This window comes from Pseudophryne corroboree, chromosome 8 (genome assembly GCF_028390025.1).
Source record: "Pseudophryne corroboree isolate aPseCor3 chromosome 8, aPseCor3.hap2, whole genome shotgun sequence".
In the NCBI taxonomy this organism is placed as follows: Eukaryota; Metazoa; Chordata; class Amphibia; order Anura; family Myobatrachidae; genus Pseudophryne; species Pseudophryne corroboree.
The window spans coordinates 245,835,198-245,853,699 of NC_086451.1; the positions used below are offsets into that span (position 1 = coordinate 245,835,198).

Here is an 18,502-nt window from a genome sequence, read left to right on the forward strand (position 1 = left end):
GGTAAGCCTGACTTAAAGAATCTGTGAGGTGAAACACCAGTCTTTATCATTGGGCGAAGTTCTGTTCCTGTGAACCTGCAGTTGTTGATTTTCTGGGTTTACCTCTATTGCCTTTGAAGGCTGTAGAAGAACCCTTGGCTTTATTTTTTAATTTTGCTGTCCGAAAGGACAGCAGAGTCGGAGCAGAATAGACCATCCTAGTTGAGGGGGATGTGGAAGGAAGATATGTAGACTTACCCGCTTGTAACCTGGATATCCACGTATCCAGTTCGTCACCAAACAGGGCCTCGCCTGTGAAAGGTATGCTTTCCACCCCCTTTCTGGAATCCCCATCCGCCGTCCACTGACGTAGTAATAGGCCCCTGCGTGCAGACACTGCCATGGCCGTGGTGCATGCATTGAGCAATCCGATTTCGGTTATGGCTTCCACTAGAAAACTTGCAGAGTCCTGTATATAGTGCAGGAGTAAAAGTATCTCACCTCTTGGTAAGGAATCTAACCCCTCAATTAGGTTACCCGACCATTTTGCAATGGCCCTAATAATTCCAAGCACAAGCTATAGTGGGTCTCTGGGCCACCCCCGCAGCTGTGTATACAGACTTGAGAGAGGTCTCAATCTTGCGGTCAGCCGCATCCTTTAAGGAGGCTGCCCCCGTGACCAGTAAGATTATCTTACGGGACAAATCTAGATACAGATGCGTCAACAAATCGGTGGGTTCTCCCATTCCTTCCTATCGTCCTGAGAAAAATAAGATTTTACTCACCGGTAAATCTATTTCTCGTAGTCCGTAGTGGATGCTGGGAACTCCGTAAGGACCATGGGGAATAGCGGCTCCGCAGGAGACTGGGCACAACTAAAGAAAGCTTTAGGACTACCTGGTGTGCACTGGCTCCTCCCTCTATGACCCTCCTCCAGACCTCAGTTAGGATACTGTGCCCGGAAGACCTGACACAATAAGGAAAGGATTTGGAATCCCGGGTAAGACTCATACCAGCAACACCAATCACACCATATAACTCGTGATATTATACCCAGTTAACAGTATGAAATATATCTGAGCCTCACTAACAGATGGCTCATAACAATAACCCTTTAGTTAGGCAATAACTATATACAAGTATTGCAGACAATCCGCACTTGGGACGGGCGCCCAGCATCCACTACGGACTACGAGAAATAGATTTACCGGTGAGTAAAATCTTATTTTCTCTGACGTCCTAGTGAATGCTGGGAACTCCGTAAGGACCATGGGGATTATACCAAAGCTCCCAAACGGACGGGAGAGTGCGGATGACTCTGCAGCACCGAATGAGCAAACTCAAGGTCATACTCAGCCAGGGTATCAAACTTGTAGACTTTTGCAAAAATGTTTGAACCCGACCAAGTAACAGCTCGGCAAAGTTGTAAAGCAGACCCCCCTCGGGCAGCCGCCCAAGAAGAGCCCACTTTCCTCGTGGAATGGGCTTTTACAGAATTAGGGTGCGGCAGTCCAGCCGCAGAATGTGCAAGTTGAATCGTGCTACAGATCCAGCGAGCAATAGTCTGCTTAGAAGCAGGAGCACCCAGCTTGTTGGGTGCATACAGGATAAATAGAGAGTCAGTTTTCCTGACTCCAGCCGTCCTGGAAACATATTTTCAGGGCCCTGCCTACGTCCAGTAACTTGGAGTCCTCCAAGTCCCACGTAGCCGCAGGAACCAGCTGCGACTTTGGAATATTCAGAATCCAGCCGTGCTGTTGTAGCACTTCCCGAGATAGTGCTACTCCGACGAACAACTGCTCCCTGGACCTCGCCTTTATAAGGAGATCGTCCAAGTACGGGATAATTATAACTCCCTTTTTTCGAAGGAGTATCATCATTTCGGCCATTACCTTGGTAAATACCGTCGGTGCCGGGGACAGACCAACGGCAACGTCTGGAATTGGTAATGACAGTCCTGTACCACAATTTTGAGGTACTCCTGGTGAGGGGGGTAAATGGGGACATGCAGGTAAGCATCCTTGATGTCCAGTGATACCATGTAATCCCCTTCGTCCAGGCTTGCAATAACCGCCCTGAGCGATTCCATTTTGAACTTGAACCTTCGTATATAAGTGTTCAAGGATTTCAATTTTAGAATGGGTCTCACCGAACCGTCTGGTTTCGGTACCACAAACATTGTGGAATAGTAACCCCGGCCTTGTTGAAGGAGGGGTACCGTGATTATCACCTGCTGGAAGTACAGCTTGTGAATTGCCGCCAGTACTACCTCTCCTCGAGGGCAGCAGGCAAGGCTGATTTGAGGTAACGGCGAGGGGGAGTCGCCCCGAAACTCCAGCTTGTATCCCTGTGATACTACTTGCAGAACCCAGGGATCCACCTGTGAGCGAGCACACTGGTCGCTGAAGTTCCCGAGACGCGCCCCCACCGCACCTGGCTCCACCTGTGGAGCCCCAGCGTCATGCGGTGGACTCCGATGAAGCAGGGGAAGATTTTTGATCCTGGGAACTGGCTGTCTGGTGCAGCTTTTTCCCTCTTCCCTCGTCTCTGTGCAGAAAGGAAGCGCCTTTAACCCGCTTGCTTTTCTGAAGCCGAAAGGACTGTACCTTATAATACGGTGCTTTCTTAGGCTGTGAGGAAACTTGAGGTAAATTTTTTCCTTCCCAGCTGTTGCTGTGGATACGAGGTCCCAGAGACCATCCCCAAACAATTCCTCACCCTTATAAGGCAGAATCTTCATGTGCCTTCTAAAGTCAGCATCGCCTGTCCACTGCCGGGTCCCTAATACCCTCCTGGCAGAATGGACATTGCATTAATTCTGGATGCCAGCCGGCAAATATCCCTCTGTACATCCCTCATATATAAGACGACATCTTTAATATGCTCTATGGTTAGCAAATAGTATCCCTGTCCTGACAGGGTAATAGACCACGCTGCAGCAGCACTATCCATGCTGAGGCAATTGCAGGTCTCAGTATAGTACCTGAGTGTGTATATACAGACTTCAGGATAGCCTCATGCTTTTTATCAGCAGGCTCCTTCAAAGTGGCCGTATTCTAAGACGGCAGTTTGACAAACGTGTGAGCGCCTTATCCACCCTAGGGGATATCTCCCAACGTGACCTATCCTCTGGCGGGAAAGGGTACGCCATCAGTAACTTTATAGAAATTACCAGTTTCTTATCGGGGGAACCCACGCTTCTTCACACACTTCATTCACTCATCTGATGGGGGAGCAAAACACTGTCTGCTTTTTCTCCCCAAACATAAAACCCCTTTTTTGTGGTACCTGGGTTAATGTCAGAAATGTGTAACACATTTTTCATTGCCGAGATCATGCAACGGATGTTCCTAGTGGATTGTGTATATGTCTCAACCTCGTCGACACTGGAGTCAGACTCCTTGTCGACATCTGTGTCTGCCATCTGAGGTAGCGGGCGTTTTTGAGCCCCTGATGGCCTTTGAGACGCCTGGGCAGGCGCGGGCTGAGAAGCCGGCTGTCCCACAGCTGTTACGTCATCCAGCCTTTTATATAAGGAGTTGACCCTGACGGATAATACCTTCCACCTATCCATCCACTCTGGTGTCGGCCCCACAGGGGGCGACATCACATTTATCGGCATCTGCTCCGCCTCCACATAAGCCTCCTCATCAACCATGTCGACACAGCCGTACAGACACACCGCACACACACAGGGAATGCTCTGACTGAGGACAGGACCCCACAAAGTCCTTTGGGGAGACAGAGAGAGAGTATGCCAGCACACACCAGAGCGCTATATAATGCAGGGATTCACACTACCCACAGTGATTTTTCCCTTATAGCTGCTATAATACACAGATTTGCGCCTAAATTTAGTGCCCCCCCTCTATTTTTAACCCTTTGAGCTTGAAAACTACAGGGGAGAGCCTGGGGAGCTGTCTTCCAGCTGCACTGTGAAGAGAAAATGGCGCCAGTGTGCTGAGGGAGATAGCCCCGCCCCTTTTTCGGCTGACTTTCTCCCGCTTTTTTATGGATCCTGGCAGGGGTATTTTTCACATATATAGCCTCTGGGACTATATATTGTGATTATTTTGCCAGCCAAGGTGTTAATATTGCTGCTCAGGGCGCCCCCCCCCCAGCGCCCTGCACCTATCAGTGACCGGAGTGTGAGGTGTGCGTGAGGAGCAATGGCGCACAGCTGCAGTGCTGTGCGCTACCTTGTTGAAGACCGAAGTCTTCTGACGCCGATTTTCAGGACCATCTTCATGCTTCTGGCTCTGTAAGGGGGACGGCGGCGCGGCTCCGGGACTGGACGATCAAGGTCGGGCCCTGTGTTCGATCCCTCTAGAGCTAATGGTGTCCAGTAGCCTAAGAAGCCCAAGCTAGCTGCAAGCAGGTAGGTTCGCTTCTTCTCCCCTTAGTCCCTCGTAGCAGTGAGTCTGTTGCCAGCAGATCTCACTGAAAATAAAAAACCTAAAATATACTTTTTCTAGGAGCTCAGGAGAGCCCCTAGTGTGCATCCAGCTCAGCCGGGCACAAGATTCTAACTGAGGTCTGGAGGAGGGTCATAGAGGGAGGCGCCAGTGCACACCAGGTAGTCCTAAAGCTTTCTTTAGTTGTGCCCAGTCTCCTGCGGAGCCGCTATTCCCCATGGTCCTTACGGAGTTCCCAGCATCCACTAGGACGTCAGAGAAAAGGGAAGGATATCAGTAACCTTTTAGGGATCTGAGACTTCTTGTCAGCATTAACCAAAGTTTCTTCAAATAGGGAATTTAATTCATTAGATGCAGGGAAAGTAGCAGATTTCTTTTTTACATTACAATAAGATTCCTCCTCATCACCTGCAGGATTTGTACGCTTGTGTGGACAAATGGCAGGGGTCTGAGACGCCGGAATGGCCACTAAATCTCTATTCATCAGGTCATCTACAGACTGTCTTAAGTATTGCGTCTCCTTCTCATTTTGGGATAATTTATGGGAAATATTCGAGATCATCCCTTTCAATGAATCTAACCATACAGGTTCAGATCCACTAGCCTGAGAATGTGTACTATCCTGAGTACACTGCAGTGATCCCCCTGAGTGAGAAAAACACTCTGCCGTGCATGAAACACACTCCTTTGACATAGTAAAATGTGAAAGAACCCCCACACACAGGACACTAGGTTAAAAGCACAATTAACCCACACTGAGCCCTCTAGGGAGAAAGAGTATGATGGAGCCAACCACACCATGCACCTATAGCTAAATTTAAGCTCGCCGTGGTGGGGCTTGCGAATAGGACCCTCAGGAGCTCAGTATCCTATCAGCAGGGAACAGAACCATTAACCCTAAGGAGGTTGGGCCGTCCCCGACCCCCAAGTCCCACGAAGCAGGCAGTCTGGTGCCAACCAGACCTGCCTGAAAACAAAACAAAACCAAAAAAAATGCAGAAAACTCTTCAAGAGATTCCCAAATGTGACCAGCTCCTCCGAACACATTTTCTAAACCAAGTCTGGTAGGAGGGGCATAGAGGGAGGAGCCAGTGCACACTATTGATTTCTAAAAAGTACCCAAGGCTCCTAGTGGACCAGTCTATACCCCATGGTACTAATGTGGACCCCAGTATCCTCTAGGACATAAGGGACCCCAGTATCCCCCTAAGACATAAGAAAAATTAACATAAACTTGTATGTCACATAAACACGCATCTGCAAGACGGAGCCCCCCCCCCCAATAGGTAAGGAGAGTCACTCCAGTTATAAAAGGTGATGACTCTCAGGTGACCCCATTCATTTAACTTGGATTTACTTATGTGCTGGATTTGTGATCTGATCACTAGCAATTACAATTCGCTTCAGAATATCAAGCGAAGATGATGTGCTACTGAATTATTGTTTATCAGACACTCGAACAAATTTAAGTTTCGTCATTTATATGGCAAATTATACGTTGTGACATGTATTGTGATGTGTGATTAAAGTGCTGATAATGGCAGTGGCGTCACTGGGGCCAGTGACACCCAGTGTGCCAATTAGTAAACCACCAAAGGGACTAAGCAAGCAGCAGATATTCACAGGAATGTGTCAGCAGTCTGTGTTGAACAACTACTTATTAATCAAAGCTTTTCTGACAGTCTAATTAATGCACATAGATTCTCTTTTCTATAACACAATTATATATTTATTGGGCTTCAGTTCAACTTAAGAAAATTCTACAGTCACAAAGGGAGCATTTGTGACTTATGTAAGTAAACGATTGTAAACAAGCTTACCAGTTACAGCAGTCTTTGGTCTGATTTTATTTGCGGTTGAACTTGGCGTTTGAAGCTTTGTCCGGTTTTTAATGCGATCCATAACAGACTGAAATTCCTCATCAGAGCTGCCAGGAGTACATAACTTGTGGTTATTGGCAGGCGGCCTCTGCACAGTCTCCTGTCCGCCTGAGTACTTGTCGCTTAGTGGTTCATGAGTATTTTCTTTGTCGCTTTTACTCCTAGACTTCTGCATCTGTCCATTACCCTTCTTCAGATTTTGACTTGTTTTCTGTCTTTCACGCCACGTACTTTTTAGGACTATAGATTCATCATCACTGTCACTTACAAATACTGGTGAATCCCACTGCATCATGGCAAGGTTTTTCTGTGGACTTGCAGACCCTGTATCAGAAAAATTAATTACTAGAAGTAACATGAATGATGGCATCAAATATTAAGCCAAATGAGACCTAGACTGCATTTAGAAAAAAGCACTGATAAAACCTCACTTACCATTTTTACTTTTGGCGCCTCTTCCACTTTTAGATAATTCTGAAACAAAGTCGTCATCATCTGAATCAACAATGAATCCCCTGAAACTGAGACCAGACTGTGAAATATGTAACCACCAGATAAGACAATGCTTTGATCCTCAAAATAAAATGTACAAAACATTAAAAGACTGTAATAGCAATGTAACCGTCACCAAAATAGAAGGGAAAAAAAAAAGATAATGAATTGATTTTTTTTTTTGTTTAAACACACATTGCTACAGTTTACAGACCATTCTGTAGTTACAGTGCATCCAGAAAGTATTCACAGCGCTTAACTTTTTCCACATTTTGTTATGTTACATCCTTATTCCAAAATGGAATAAATTCATTTTCTCCGTCAAAATTCTACACACAGTACCCCATAATGACAACATGAAAAGTTTGTGATTTTTGTAAATTTGTTAAAAATAAAAAAAATAAAATCACATTTACATAAGTATTCACAGCCTTTGCCATGAAGCTCAAAATTGATCTCAGGTGCATCCTGTTTCCACTGATCATCCTTGAGATGTTCCCACTGATTAATTGAAGTCACCTGTGGTAAATTCAGTTGATTGGACATGATTTGGAAAGGCACACACCTGTCTATATAAGGACCCACACTTGACAGTGCATGTCTGAGCACAAACCAAGCATGAAGTTAAAGGAACTGTCTGTAGATCTCAGAGACAGGATTGTCTCGAGGCACAAATCTGGGGAAGGGTACAGAAAAATATCTGCTGCTTTGAAGGTTCCAATGAGCACAGTGGCCTCCATCATCCGTAAATGGAAGAAGTTCAGAACCACCAGGACTCTTCCTAGAGCTGGCCGGCTGTCTAAACTGAGCAATCAGGGGGAGTAGGGCCCTAGTCAGGGAGGTGACCAAGAACCCGATGGTCACTGACAGAGCTACAGCATTCCTCTGTGCAGAGAGGAACCTTCCAGGAGGACAACCATCTCTGCAGCAATGCACCAATCATGCCTGTATGGTAGAGTGGCCAGACAGAAGCCACTCCTTAGTAAAAAGCACGTGGCACCCCACCTGGAGTTTGCCAAAATGCACCTGAAGGACTCTCAGACCATGAGAAACAAAATTCTCTGGTCTGACGAGACAAAGATTGAACTCTTTGGTGTGAATGCCAGGCGTCATGTTTGGAGGAAACCAGGCACCGCTCATCACCAGGCCAATACTAGCCCTACAGTGAAGCATGGTGGTGGCAACATCATGCTGTGGGGATGTTTTCCGCTGCAGGAACTGGGAGACTAGTCAGGATAGAGGGAACAGAGACATCCTGGATGAAACCTGCTCCTGAGCCCTCTTGACCTCAGACTGGGGCGACTGTTCATCTTTCAGCAGGACAACGACACTAAGTACACAGCCAAGATATCAAAAGGAGTGGCTTCAGGACAACTCTGAATGTCCTTGAGTGGCCCAGCCAGAGCACAGACTTGAATCCGATTAAACATCTCTGGAGAGATCTTAACAGGATTTTGGTTACCTACCAGTAAATCCTTTTCTCGTAGTCCGTAGAGGATGCTGGGGTCCACATTAGTACCATGGGGTGTAGCTGGGTCCACCAGGAGCCATTGGCACTTTAAGAGTTTGAGAGTGTGGGCTGGCTCCTCCCTCTAGGCCCCTCCTACCAGACTCAGTCTAGAAACTGTGCCTGAGGAGACGGACATCTTCGAGAGAAGGATTTAACACAGATAGTGGAGAGATTCATACCAGCTCACACATACAAGGCACATCAAGCTAACTAGCTTGAAAAACTCAGCAACTGCTGAAACATTACTTACCAAGTAAGAATGCAGTACACACCTAAACAAAGTTGTACTGAACCAGATAACGGTTGCAGGAAAACAAAGCTCTGGGCGGGTGCCCAGCATCCTCTACGGACTACGAGAAAAGGATTTACCGGTAGGTAACCAAAACCCTATTTTCTCTTATGTCCTAGAGGATGCTGGGGTCCATATTCGTACCATGGGAATGTACCAAAGCTCCTAAAACGGGAGGAAGAACGCGGAGGCTCCTGCAGAATTGATTGACTAAAGCTCAGATCAGAGGCCAAAGTATCTAACTTGAAGAACTTACAAACATGTTTGACCCAGACGAAGTTGCCACTCGGCAAAGTTGTAACGCCGAGACACCCCGGGAAGCCGCTCAGGAAGACCCCACCTTACGAGTAGAGGCCTTAACAGATTTTGGACACTGCAATCCTGCCGTAGAATAAGCATGCTGGAAGAAAATGGACAGGGCCGAAATCTGGACCTTCACAGATCCCAACCTCAGGCCCATATCCACACCTGCTTGCAGGAAGAGGAGAAAACGTCCCAGTTGAAACGCCACCGCAGGAAACTTCTTGGACTCGCACCAAGAGACCTATTTCTTCCAAATACGATGGTAATGTTTAGACGTTACCCCTTTCCTAGCCTATATCAGGGTAGGAATGACCTTCTTCGGAATGCCCTTCTGAGCTAGTATCATATGTTCGCCTATCAAGACTTACCGCGGCTACGTTTGACGGCATGTCAAACGTAGCCGCGGTAAGTCTTGATAGGCGAACGGACCCTGCTGTAGCAGGTCCTCCCGAAGAGGATGAGGCCTCGGCTCTTCCTGCAAGAGATTTAGAAGATCCGCATACCAAGCCCGCCTTGGCCAGTCTGAAGCAATGAGGATCGCTTGAACTCTTGTTCTCCTTACGAGCTTTAGAACTCTTGGAATGAGAATTGACCACCTTCCTTGGAAGGTTTCCCCTTGAGTGAGTGCGCCACAGCCCCGGAGGCTCGCATCCGTGGTTAGAAGGACCCAGTCCTGAATCCCGAACCTGCGGCCCTCCAGAAGGTTAGGCAATTGCAGCCACCAGAGGAGTGAAATCCTGGCCTTTGGCGACAGACGAATTCTCTGGTGCATGTTTAGAGGAGATCCTGACCACTTGTCCTGGAGATCCAGTTGGAAGGCCCAAGCATGGAACCTCCCGTACTAGAGAGCCTCGTAAGAGGCCACCATCTTTCCCAAAAGGCGAATGCATTGATGAACAGACACCCGGGCTGGCTTCAGGACATCCTGGATCATTGTTTGTATCACCAACGCCTTTTCCTGTGGAATTAACACCCTCTGCACTTCCGCGTCGAAGATCCCCAGAAAAGACAAAACCTCCGGATTGGTTGATTTTGGAAGATCCAGAATCCAACCGTGGACTCTGAGTAGGCGGGTTGTGACTACAGTGGACTGCAACAGCTCCTCCTTGGACAATGCCTTTATCAGTAGATCGTCCAGATACGGAATGAGGTTTACCCCGTTTTCGGAGTAGAACCAAAATCTCAGCCATCACCTTGGTGAACACCCTTGGTGCTGTAGAGAGGCCGAATGGCAGGGCCTGGAACTGGAAATGACAGCCCAGTAATGCAAAACGGAGATAAGCCTGATGCGGTAGCCAAATCGGAATGTGGAGGTACGCATCCTTGATATCCAGGGATACTAGGAATTCCCCCCCTCTTCCAGACCTGATATCACCGCCCTGAGAGACTTCATTTTGAACTTGAACTCCTTCAGAAAAGGGTTCAGTGATTTTAGGTTCAGAATGGGCCTGACCGAACCATCCAGTTTGGGTACCACGAAAAGGTTCGATCAGTAACCCGTGGCTTGCAAATGAGGAGGTACTGGTACAATGACCTGTGCCTCCATCAACTTCTGGACCGCTGCTTGTAGGACAGTCCTGTCCGCCAGCAGAACTGGCAAGCCTGATTTGAAAAATCGGTGAGGAGGGAGATTTTGAAATTCCAACCTGTATCCCTGGGACACAATATCTATCACCCAGGGATCCAGGCCGGACGATACCCAGACCTGACTGTACTGTCCGAGTCTCGCTCCCAATGGCCCCACCTCCAGGCCCCGCGGTCCACCGTCATGCGGAGGACTTCGGCGTACTGGAAGCAGGCTTAGTTTCCTGGGAACCTGCCGCAGCAGGTTTCTTGGATTTAGCTCACCCTCCCCTAAAGAAGGTATTGAACGTTTTGGCCTTTCTAGGCTTGTTAGACCTAAAGGACTGTTATGCTGATGAAGAGAAGGATTTCTTCGGAGCAGGTGCAGCTGAGGAAAGGAACAGAGACTTACCCGCTGAAGCCGTGGATATCCACACATACAAAGCTTCCCCAAAGAGAGCCTGACCTGTGTAGGGTAGGGACTCCACAATTTTCCTGGATTCCGCGTCGGCCAACCACTGGCGCAGCCACAGTCCCCAACCAGCTGAAACAGACATGGAAGAGTTCCCTGCAGCCATGGAACCCAGGTCTTTCATGTATTCTACCATAAAACCTGCTGAATCGGGAATGTTACGCAAAAACAATTCAACATCACCCTTATCCATTGTATCCAAATCCTCAAGTAAGGTGCCTGACCATTTTATTATAGCTTTTGCAATCCATGCACTAGCAATAGTGGGACGTAATACGGCCCCCGAAGCGGTGTACATTGATTTAAGTGTATTATCAATATTTCGATCACCCGGCTCCTTTAAGGCGGTAGATTCCGACACAGGTAAAACCACCTTTTTTTGAGAGTCTAGACACCGATGCGTCAAAAATTGGCGGGCTTTCCCATTTTTTCCTATCCTCAGGGAAAGGAAACGCCACCTGGACCCTTTTAGAGATCTGGAATTTTTTCTCCGGGTTTTCCCATGCTCTCTCAAATATAGCATTTAATTCCTTTGAAACAGGAAAGGTTAGCGAGGCTTTCTTATTTTCAGTGAAAAAAAACCTCCTCAACCTGCTCAGGTGTGGTATCATTAATATTCAACACATCCCTGATAGCTTGTACAGTCAAATTTTGCTGTGGTGCGCTCCCTGGGTTACTAGGGCAATATTCGCTCTTCGGAAGGAGAGTGTTAGGCTCTGATGAGGGTATTCTTTATTCGGCAATAATTCCCCACTCCAATTCACGTGGTTTTACCCAAAAGATGAAAGAGAGAGCGATATATAGTGAAGTAGAGTCAGACTAAATTCTGCTCACATTAATTAACTTAAATCAAATGTATTCCAAAAATTATCCAAAAAACTGGAATCCCCCTAAATTGGCAGACCCACGTACCAGATTCTGTGGGGTGTCAGTAGTGCCCACCCAAATACGCCTGTGGTATTGCTTCCACTGCTTTCTAGTAGATCTCCTCCGAGCTACTTCACCTCTCCATTTTGAGTTATGTCCCCAAAAGTAGGAAGAAAATAGCAGTATATAGTGAAGTACTGTTTGTTCTGATGTGCAAATGGTAGTTTTTTTTATTAAAGTGCAACAGAAGGTCTTTTAAAACATAGCATATCGTCAAAGTGCAAATTAGCAAGAATAAATAGATAGTTAAAATTTGCAATCCACCATAGATTAGTGGTGGATTGCAAACATTGCAAACAGTACTTCACTATAATAAGAATTTACTTACCGATAATTCTATTTCTCGGAGTCCGTAGTGGATGCTGGGGTTCCTGAAAGGACCATGGGGAATAGCGGCTCCGCAGGAGACAGGGCACAAAAAGTAAAGCTTTAGGATCAGGTGGTGTGCACTGGCTCCTCCCCCTATGACCCTCCTCCAAGCCAGTTAGATACTGTGCCCGGACGAGCATACATAATAAGGAAGGATTTTGAATCCCGGGTAAGACTCATACCAGCCACACCAATCACACTGTACAACCTGTGATCTGAACCCAGTTAACAGTATGATAACAGCGGAGCCTCTGAAAAGATGGCTCACAACAATAACAACCCGATTTTTGTAACTATGTACAAGTATTGCAGATAATCCGCACTTGGGATGGGCGCCCAGCATCCACTACGGACTCCGAGAAATAGAATTATCGGTAAGTAAATTCTTATTTTCTCTATCGTCCTAGTGGATGCTGGGGTTCCTGAAAGGACCATGGGGATAATACCAAAGCTCCCAAACGGGCGGGAGAGTGCGGATGACTCTGCAGCACCGAATGAGAGAACTCCAGGTCCTCCTTAGCCAGGGTATCAAATTTGTAGGATTTTACAAACGTGTTTGCCCCTGACTAAATAACCGCTCGGCAAAGTTGTAAAAGCCGAGACCCCTCGGGCAGCCGCCCAAGATGAGCCCACCTTCCTTGTGGAATGGGCATTTACATATTTTGGCTGTGGCAGGCCTGCCACAGAATGTGCAAGCTGAATTGTATTACACATCCAACTAGCAATAGTCTGCTTAGAAGCAAAAGCACCCAGTTTGTTGGGTGCATACAGGATAACAGCAAGTCAGTTTTCCTGACTCCAGCCGTCCTGGAACATATTTTCAGGGCCCTGACAACATCTAGCAACTTGGAGTCCTCCAAGTCCCTAGTAGGTGCAAGGCACCACAATAAGCTGGTTCAGGTGAAACACTGACACCACCTTAGGGAGAGAACTGGGGACGAGTCCGCAGCTCTGCCCTGTCCGAATGGACAAACAGATATGGGCTTTTTTGAGAAAAAACCACCAATTTGGACACTCGCCTGGTCCAGGCCAGGGCCAAGATCATGGTCACTTTTCATGTGAGATGCTTCAAATCCACAGATTTGACTGGTTTTAAACCAATGTGATTTGAGGAATCCCAGAACTACGTTGAGATCCCACAGTGCCACTGGAGGCACAAAAGGGGGTTGTATATGCAATACTCCCTTGACAAACTTCTGGACTTCAGGAACTGAAGCCAATTCTTTCTGGAAGAAAATCGACAGGGCCGAAATTTGAACCTTAATGGACCCCAATTTGAGGCCCATAGACACTCCTGTTTGCAGGAAATGCAGGAAACGACCGAGTTGAAATTTCTTTGTGGGGCCTTCCTGGCCTCACACCACGCAACATATTTTCGCCACATGTGGTGATAATGTTGTGCGGTCACCTCCTTTCTGGCTTTGACCAGGGTAGGAATGACCTCTTCCGGAATGCCTTTTTCCCTTAGGATCCGGCGTTCCACCGCCATGCCGACAAACGCAGCTGCGGTAAGTCTTGGAACAGACATGGTACTTGCTGAAGCAAGTCCCTTCTTAGCGGCAGAGGCCATAAAACCTCTGTAAGCATCTCTTGAAGTTCCGGGTACCAAGTCCTTTTTGGCCAATCCGGAGCCATGAGTATAGTTCTTACTCCTCTACGTCTTATAATTCTCAGCACCTTAGGTATGAGAAGCAGAGGAGGGAACACATACACCGACTGGTACACCCACGGTGTTACCAGAACGTCCACAGCTATTGCCTGAGGGTCTCTTGACCTGGCGCAATACCTGTCCCGTTTTTTGTTCAGACGGGACGCCATCATGTCCACCTTTGGTATTTCCCAACGGTTTACAATCATGTGGAAAAAACTTCCCGATGAAGTTTCCACTCTCCCGGGTGGAGGTCGTGCCTGCTGAGGAAAGTCTGCTTCCCAGTTTCCATTCCCGGGATGAAACACTGCTGACAGTGCTATCACACGATTTTCCGCCCAGCGAAAAGTCCTTGCAGTTTTTGCCATTGCCCTCCTGCTTCTTGTGTCGCCCTGTCTGTTTACGTGGGCGACTGCCGTGATATTTTTCCCACTGGATCAATACCGGCTGACCTTGAAGCAGAGGTCTTGCTAAGCTTAGAGCATTATAAATTTACCCTTAGCTCCAGTATATTTATGTGGAGAAAAGTCTCCAGACTTGATCACACTCCCTGGAAATTTTTTCCTTGTGTGACTGCTCCCCAGCCTCTCGGGCTGGGCTCCGTGGTCACCAGCATCCAATCCTGAATGCCAAATCTGCGGCCCTCTAGAAGATGGGCACTCTATAACCACCACAGGAGAGACACCCTTGTCCTTGGATAATAAGAATTTACTTACCGATAATTCTATTTCTCGGAGTCCGTAGTGGATGCTGGGGTTCCTGAAAGGACCATGGGGAATAGCGGCTCCGCAGGAGACAGGGCACAAAAGTAAAGCTTTCCGATCAGGTGGTGTGCACTGGCTCCTCCCCCTATGACCCTCCTCCAAGCCAGTTAGGTACTGTGCCCGGACGAGCGTACACAATAAGGGAGGAATTTTGAATCCCGGGTAAGACTCATACCAGCCACACCAATCACACCGTACAACTTGTGATCAAAACCAGTTAACAGTATGATAACAGAGGAGCCTCTGAAAGATGGCTACCTAACAATAACCCGAATTAGTTAACAATAACTATGTACAATTATTGCAGATAATCCGCACTTGGTATGGGCGCCCAGCATCCACTACGGACTCCGAGAAATAGAATTATCGGTAAGTAAATTCTTATTTTCTCTATCGTCCTAGTGGATGCTGGGGTTCCTGAAAGGACCATGGGGATTATACCAAAGCTCCCAAACGGGCGGGAGAGTGCGGATGACTCTGCAGCACCGAATGAGAGAACTCCAGGTCCTCCTTAGCCAGAGTATCAAATTTGTAAAATTTTACAAACGTGTTCTCCCCTGACCACGTAGCTGCTCGGCAAAGTTGTAATGCCGAGACCCCTCGGGCAGCCGCCCAAGATGAGCCCACCTTCCTTGTGGAGTGGGCCTTTACAGATTTAGGCTGTGGCAGGCCTGCCACAGAATGTGCAAGTTGGATTGTGCTACAGATCCAACGAGCAATCGTCTGCTTAGACGCAGGAGCACCCATCTTGTTGGGTGCATACAATATAAACAACGAGTCAGATTTTCTGACTCGAGCTGTCCTTGCAATATATATTTTTAATGCTCTGACAACGTCCAGTAACTTGGAGTCCTCCAAGTCACTTGTAGCCGCAGGCACTACAATAGGCTGGTTCAGATGAAATGCTGACACCACCTTAGGGAGAAAATGCGGACGAGTCCGCAGTTCTGCCCTGTCCGAATGGAAAATCAGATATGGGCTTTTGTAAGATAAAGCTGCCAGTTCTGACACTCTCCTGGCCGAAGCCAGGGCTAGTAACATGGTCACTTTCCATGTGAGATATTTTAAATCCACCTTTTTTAGTGGTTCAAACCAATGAGATTTTAGAAATTCCAAAACCACATTGAGATCCCACGGTGCCACTGGAGGCACCACAGGAGGCTGTATATGCAGCACTCCCTTAACAAAAGTCTGGACTTCAGGAACTGAAGCCAATTCTTTTTGAAAGAAAATCGACAGGGCCGAAATTTGAACCTTAATAGATCCCAAATTGAGACCCATAGACAATCCTGATTGCAGGAAATGTAGGAATCGACCCAGTTGAAATTCCTCCGTCGGAGCACTCCGATCCTCGCACCACGCAACATATCTTCGCCAAATGCGGTGATAGTGTTGCACGGTTACTTCCTTCCTTGCTTTAATCAAAGTAGGAATGACTTCTTCCGGCATGCCTTTTTCCTTTAGGATCCGGCGTTCAACCGCCATGCCGTCAAACGCAGCCGCGGTAAGTCTTGAAACAGACAGGGACCCTGCTGAAGCAAGTCCCTCCTTAGAGGTAGAGGCCACGGATCTTCCGTGATCATCTCTTGAAGTTCCGGGTACCAAGTCCTTCTTGGCCAATCCGGAACCACTAGTATCGTTCTTACGCCTCTTTGCCGTATAATTCTCAATACTTTTGGTATGAGAGGCAGAGGAGGAAACACATACACCGACTGGTACACCCAAGGCGTTACCAGCGCGTCCACAGCTATTGCCTGCGGATCTCTTGACCTGGCGCAATACCTGTCCAGTTTTTTGTTGAGTCGAGATGCCATCATGTCCACCATTGGTCTTTCCCAACGGGTTACCAGCATGTGGAAGACTTCCGGGTGAAGTCCCCACTCTCCCGGGTGAAGGTCGTGTCTGCTGAGGAAGTCTGCTTCCCAGTTGTCCACTCCCGGGATGAACACTGCTGACAGTGCTATCACATGATTCTCTGCCCAGCGAAGAATCCTTGCAGCTTCTGCCATTGCACTCCTGCTTCTTGTGCCGCCCTGTCTGTTCACATGGGCGACTGCCGTGATGTTGTCCGACTGGATCAACACCGGTTTTCCTTGAAGCAGAGGTTCTGCCTGGCTTAGAGCATTGTAGATTGCTCTTAGTTCCAGAATGTTTATGTGAAGAGACGTTTCCAGGCTCGTCCACACTCCCTGGAAGTTTCTTCCTTGTGTGACTGCTCCCCAGCCTCTCAGGCTGGCGTCCGTGGTCACCAGGATCCAATCCTGTATGCCGAATCTGCGGCCCTCCAATAGATGAGCACTCTGCAACCACCACAGAAGAGATACCCTTGTCCTTGGAGACAGGGTTATCCGCTGGTGCATCTGAAGATGCGACCCTGACCATTTGTCTAACAGATCCCTCTGGAAAATTCGTGCATGGAATCTGCCGAATGGAATTGCTTCGTAAGAAGCCACCATTTTTCCCAGGACTCTTGTGCATTGATGTACAGACACCTTTCCTGGTTTTAGGAGGTTCCTGACAAGCTCGGACAACTCCTTTGCTTTTTCCTCCGGGAGAAAAACCTTTTTCTGAACCGTGTCCAGAATCATCCCTAGGAACAGCAGACGAGTTGTCGGCATTAACTGGGATTTTGGAATATTCAGAATCCAGCCGTGCTGTTTTAGCACTTCTTGAGACAGTGCTAATCCCCTCTCTAGCTGTTCTCTGGACCTTGCCCTTATTAGGAGATCGTCCAAGTATGGGATAATTAATACGCCTTTTCTTCGAAGAAGAATCATCATCTCGGCCATTACCTTTGTAAAGACCCGAGGTGCCGTGGACAATCCGAACGGCAGCGTCTGAAACTGATAGTGACAGTTTTGTACAACGAACCTGAGGTACCCCTGGTGTGAGGGGTAAATTGGAACGTGGAGGTACGCATCCTTGATGTCCAAGGACACCATAAAGTCCCCTTCTTCCAGGTTCGCTATCACTGCTCTGAGTGACTCCATTTTGAACTTGAACTTCTTTATGTACAGGTTCAAGGACTTCAGATTTAGAATAGGTCTTACCGAGCCGTCCGGCTTCGGTACCACAAATAGAGTGGAATAATACCCCTTTCCCTGTTGTAGAAGAGGTACCTTGACTATCACCTGCTGAGAGTACAGCTTGTGAATGGCTTCCAAAACCGTCTCCCTTTCGGAGGGGGACGTTGGTAAAGCAGACTTCAGGAAACGGCGAGGCGGATCTGTCTCTAGTTCCAACCTGTACCCCTGAGATATTATCTGCAGGATCCAGGGATCTACCTGCGAGTGAGCCCACTGCGCGCTGAAATGCTTGAGACGACCGCCCACCGCCCCCGAGTCCGCTTGAGAAGCCCCAGCGTCATGCTGAGGCTTTTGTAGAAGCGGGGGAGGGCTTCTGTTCCTGGGAAGGAGCTGCCTGTTGGTGTCTCTTCCCCCTTCCTCTGCCTCGTGGCAGATATGAATATCCCTTTGCTCTCTTGTTTTTAAAGGAACGAAAGGACTGCGGTTGAAAAGTCGGTGTCTTTCTGTTGGGGAGTAGCTTGAGGTAAAAAGGTGGATTTCCCGGCTGTAGCCGTGGCCACCAAATCTGATAGACCGACTCCAAATAACTCCTCCCCTTTATACGGCAAAACTTCCATATGCCGTTTTGAGTCCGCATCGCCTGACCACTGTCGCGTCCATAAACTTCTTCTGGCCGAAATGGACATAGCACTTACCCGTGATGCCAGTGTGCAGATATCCCTCTGTGCATCACGCATATAAAGAAATGCATCCTTTATTTGCTCTAAAGACAGTAAAACATTGTCCCTATCCAGGGTATCAATATTTTCAATCAGGGACTCTGACCAAACTACTCCAGCACTGCACATCCAGGCTGACGCTATAG

The 18,502-nt window shown here is 47.8% G+C and overlaps 1 protein-coding gene across 1 annotated transcript in view; it reads right to left on the reverse strand.

Annotated features, from left to right (window-relative positions):
- The window catches only part of LOC134948887 (germ cell nuclear acidic protein-like), a 335,115-nt gene that overhangs the window by 210,602 nt on the left and 106,011 nt on the right, over nucleotides 1-18,502 (reverse strand). The window contains exons 6-7 of the mRNA XM_063937161.1: nucleotides 6,710-6,795; nucleotides 6,215-6,598 (exon numbers count right to left, since the gene is read on the reverse strand). Of these exons, the coding sequence (XP_063793231.1) occupies nucleotides 6,215-6,598; nucleotides 6,710-6,795 (470 nt within the window). The remainder of the gene's footprint in view (nucleotides 1-6,214; nucleotides 6,599-6,709; nucleotides 6,796-18,502) is intronic.